The 5,086-nt window shown below is 39.3% G+C and overlaps 1 protein-coding gene across 1 annotated transcript; it reads left to right on the top strand.

Moving 5' to 3' along the window:
* Nucleotides 1-907: 907 nt before the first annotated feature.
* On the top strand, nucleotides 908-2,125 carry LOC132226610 (upstream-binding factor 1-like protein 1). The gene has a single exon (XM_059681174.1). It carries the CDS (start codon nucleotides 908-910, stop codon nucleotides 2,123-2,125), a length of 1,218 nt encoding a protein of 405 aa, XP_059537157.1.
* Nucleotides 2,126-5,086: the final 2,961 nt, after the last annotated feature.

Here is a 5,086-nt window from a genome sequence, read left to right as displayed (position 1 = left end):
GAGGAATGTTTGAGATAATTTTTCCAGAATTAATTTTGGGATCATTGCTCTTCAATGACAGTTACCTTAATTTACAATTCTATTCAGTGAGTAAGAGGGAAGGTAATTCACCTCTTTCTAGGAAATGTGGGCTTTGATGGATTTATCATTCATTTTTAAATAAATTTTAAAAGATGAGTTTTATTTAGATTTTCCCTTTTCAACTTTCCAGGAAAGTTAGATTATTTTCATTTTATATAGTTATAAAAATCAGACTTAAATTCCCAAACATTTTATAATTCAGGGAAACATCTTACATGGCGGGGGTATCAATGATTTGTTAATTGTGATAGGTGCCAACAAAATAAGGTAGCATGGCACCTCTGTTAAAAATAATTTTCTACAGCATCTTTAAGATGGTGACTATAGTTAATAATACTATAATTGAAAGTTTCATGCATCTTACTGCAAAACACCTTTTTATTCTGTTAGGATGAAAGCCCACAAGTGCTGTTTTCTGTGTTGTAAATCTAATCAGCCATCCTCCTACTATCTGTAATCTATTCAGGTTCAGGGTGGTTACTTCCTTTTGAAGGCATAATCCAATCTGAGCAAGTGGGTGTGGCCTTACCTGGGTGGAATCATATAAAAGGCACATCTGTGCCGAGGCCAATTCACTTCTTCTTCAGGGTAGACTGACTGAAGTTGGAGCTGCCAGTTGAGCACAGAGATTTGCTATTGACGCTGATATTGACAGAACTCGCAGAGGTGGGACCATTCTTAGCACACTCTGAAACCTAATTAGCGTGGAGCTTCAGGGATCCCTAAATCAAGGGAGATTCAAGCTACATCTTAAACTTGGAGACTTTTGAGTTTCTGCTGTGGTGTTTGCATAACTGCGGCCTCATAAGTGGCCAAAGCCCTAGAAATGGCATTGAGTAACGGCCAAGACCAATGGCCCAAAGAAGACATTGTGATGTTACTGGACCGCCTGAAGAATAATCTCCCATCCAATGACAAACACACATTCAAAACAACCCAGTCACATATGGACTGGGGAAAGGTAGCTTTTAAAGGTTATTCTGGAGAAATGTGCAAACTCAAGTGGTTAGAGATTTCTAGTAAGATAAGAAAGTATCGTACTTTGACAGACTTAGTCTTGGAAGCTAAGGAACATGTTAAAAATTCTTACAAAAGCAAAAAACTTAAGAAACATCCTGACATGCCCAAGCAGCCCCTGACTTCTTATCTCCGCTTCTTCAAGGAGAAGCGTCTCGAATATTCCCAAATGCACCCCAAACTCAACAATCAAGAGCTGACCAAGGTCATATCTGAGAAATACAAGGAGCTCCCAGAGGAGGTGAAGATGAAATATATTCAAGATTTCCAGAAGGAGAAACAAGAATATGGGGGGAAAATGGCTCAGTTCAGGAAAAACCACCCTGAACTAGTGCAGAACTCCAAGACATCTGTTGTCCGCAAAAGAAGCCCAAACCGAGCCCCCAAGAAATGTCAGAGAAAAGGGAAAGAAGTGAAGTCTTCCTCAGAAAACAATTTTTCAGAGGAGATAAAATTCCTTGGAGAGCCAGAGAAGCCCCCCATGAACGAATACCAGAAGTTCCACCAGGATATGTGGTCGAGTATGGAGCTGCAAGGCCTGCCCCTGAGGGAGCGCATGGTGGAGATTAGCAGACGCTGGCAGCGCGTCCCAAAGAGCCAGAGGGAGAATTATAGGAAGCAGGCTGAGGAGCTGCAGAAACAGTACAAGGTGGACCTGGAGCACTGGCTCAAGAGTCTGTCTCCTGAAGAGTACGCTGCCTACAGAGAGAGAACCTCTGGGAAGCGGAAGAACATGAACATGGGTGGAGGTCCAGACCCCAAAATCATCAGGACAGATGTGCAGTCTCCATCAGCAAGGTCTCTGCAAAGAGAGCTTGCACAGAACCAGGGGCCACAGGCTCCAGGGACAGAGTCATCAGAGACTAATGGGGACTGTTTTCATTCCTCACGTGGATCTGAAGAAAAGGAGGAACATGAGAAAAATGCAGAAAGCTGCAGCTCCTCAGATTCCAGCAGTAACGATGAAGATGACAGCAGCTCCAGCTCATCTTCCTCGGGGGACACCTCTGACTCAGACTCCAATTGAGCTTTGTTCATTCCTAGATGGTGGGACAGAGAACTTCCCAACAGAAGTCTTTGGCATCTATGTAAATTGGAGAGCTCTTCTCCCTGTCTCTTTTTATTGCTTTGCTTCTTCCTTCCTTTCCCTTCCTCCTCCTCAATACAGAGTAGGACAGGTTGGGAAGCAGGGAATTGGGACAGAACTCTCAATATCAGGTCCACACACCTGGGAAGAGAGGTTCCTGCTGGGAAAAGAAATAGAAATGTGAACCTGTATTGGGTCACCCTACACCATCAGTATCACTCCCCCTAGGATATCCATGCAATGAAGGATCTTGAAACAAATGGTGAGATGATTGGGCAGCTGTGAGGAGCACACTTCACTAGACTGAGTCTGAAGAAAGAAGTTTTGCTTTTCTCATTTTCTGTCTGCCAGAAGTGGTCTAGGGTCCACTATAAGCTTGTGACTCCTACATTCTCTGCAAGAACTGTACCTCTGGACTCTTATACTACATCTGCTGTGAGAAAGGAGTTGGCCATTCTTAATGTGAGAGTGGGCAGCATTATGTAGCAGGCAATACTTATACATGTATATTTAACTCTGACATCTCTATGAGACTTTCTTACTAATTTCAAATAAAATTTGAGGGCCTCCATGGGGAAAAAAAAAAGTCTTAACTAAAAAGCAAAACAAAAAGAAAATCCTGTCATACACTACAGCATGGATGAGCACAGAGAACATTATGCTAAGTGAAATAAGCCAGACACAGAAAGACAAATACTGCATGGTCTCACTTATATGTGAAATCTAAAAAAGTCAAACTCATAGAAGCAGAGAATATAATGGTGGTTGCCAGGGCTTGGGGAGTGGGGTAGATGGGAAGATGTTGGTCAAAGGATACAAAGTTTAAGTTATGTGGTATGAATAAGTTCTAGAGATTTAATATTCAGCATGGTGACTATCTATAATAATAAAAGCTATTATGCTAATATGCTAACTTGATAGGATGTCCTTCTATCCTTCTCGATGAAGCCGGGGCTGCAAGGGAAGCCCAGGTCCCGGGTGCCAGAGGGAAGCTGGTGCCGGCAGCTGGGGGAAGGAAGGAATTTCGTGCATTGGGCCTCTAGTCAATAATAATGCTGCATTGTATATTTGAAATTTGTTAAGAGAATAAATATTAAATATTCTCATCACAAAAAAGGTAACTGTGAGGGGATGGATATGTAAATAATCATGATTGTGGTAATTTCACAAATATATACAAATATCAAATCAGCACATTGTACACCAAGTATGTCAAACTCAAAGGCTAAGACGGGCCAAATAAACAAGGTTTAAGTTTATGTGGGCCGCAAAAAAACAAAAGCTTCAGTTTTCATAGGAACATAGGTTTATTTCGATAGCAACATGTTTAATACAAAGGGCTGAAATAAATGAATAATTATTAACATAAAATAATAGAAGATTTTAATAAAAATTAATATTTTTTCTTGAACATTAACTTATCAGACACTGAATAACTGCACAAATTAATAAGTGAAATGCAAATAAACCTATTTTTCTTGTTCTCCAAAAGTGAAATATTTCCTGTTGCACACACCAAACAAGTCAGTACAAGACTAATAACATGACAAACAGCTACTAAAATACTTGCTGCTAGTATTAGTCGAGAGAAATGGTGCATCTGTGCCTAAGGCGTGTAAGGGAAATGAATGCAACATAATTATAGTAATCAGCCATGAGCAAATGTTGTAGTTCATTATTAATAATTATGTATAATAGGATATTGTAAAGATTAAGTTATGAAATTTTTATTAAAACATTTCTTACATATCGTTATATTGACTGGGCCGCAAAAATATTCATTGTGGGCCACATGTGGCCCGCGGGCCATGGGTTTGACATGCTTGTTGTACACCATAAATATATACAATTTTTATTTGTCATTTGTACTTCAATAAAGCTGAGGACAAAAAGCACACTTCTACCCAACTGAGTATAGAAAGAAAAAAAACTTTATAACAGAGAAACCTAGCATACACCACCTAAACCACATGATCCAGGTTAATGTTACCAGAAAGAAGTCACATCGATGCCCTGTGCCCCACCCAATATGATATGACAAGAAGGGCACATCACCTCTGTGGTGTTCTTCCCTAAAATTCATCTCTGTCTTGTCATGAGAAAACATCAGACAAACCAAAATTGGGAACTTTCCACAAAATATCTGACAATTACTGTTCAAAAGTGTGAAGGCTGTGAAAGACAAGGAAAGAGTGAGAAACTGTCACAGATTGGAGGAGATATAACAACTAAAGGAAAAGAAGGTGGGAGGGAGGGAGAAGGGTAGAAAGGAAGACGGTAAAGGACTTGCCCATTGTCAGGAAGATATGAAGACTTCTGGACCTAAATTCTTATTCCTCATTTCACCTTTGCTATTTTCTTGACATGCAACAGGAATCCCATGGAGCCTTCCTTGCCTGAACCCCTCCCACCACAAAAAAGATAAAACACAATTTGTCCAAGGAAATATAGGCATCTATCCCTGTAACTGTAAATCCTAAAACTATACTTGAAATATGCAGCCACACTGTCCCTTCTTTCTATATAACTCTGATACAGGTATTACACTATAGATAATATTACCTGAATAAGGCGCACCAATTAATTATTAATTTACTAAGTTATGAATTCTAGTGATTCCTTTAGTTCTTTAATATCTCATTTTAACCTAGGGTTAATAATTGCTTATTGTGAAAATCCTGGGACAGTTCACAAAAACCTAAATTGCAAACCTTTAAAAAGAGACAAATACATTATTATGCAAATTATCATGTAATAATATAATACCCCAACAACATTCCTAGATGTTTGAAATATTATGCTATAAGATTTTAGTGATTGATGCTACAAGGATTGTTGCAATCTATTCATAACTTGACAGCATTAAGTTTTTATTGAGCACTTATTATGTGCTAGGTTCAG

Source organism: Myotis daubentonii, chromosome 2 (assembly GCF_963259705.1).
Source record: "Myotis daubentonii chromosome 2, mMyoDau2.1, whole genome shotgun sequence".
Lineage (NCBI taxonomy): Eukaryota > Metazoa > Chordata > Mammalia > Chiroptera > Vespertilionidae > Myotis > Myotis daubentonii.
The sequence above is the reverse complement of the archived record's forward strand: the minus strand, read 5'-3'. Positions and strand labels throughout refer to the sequence as shown.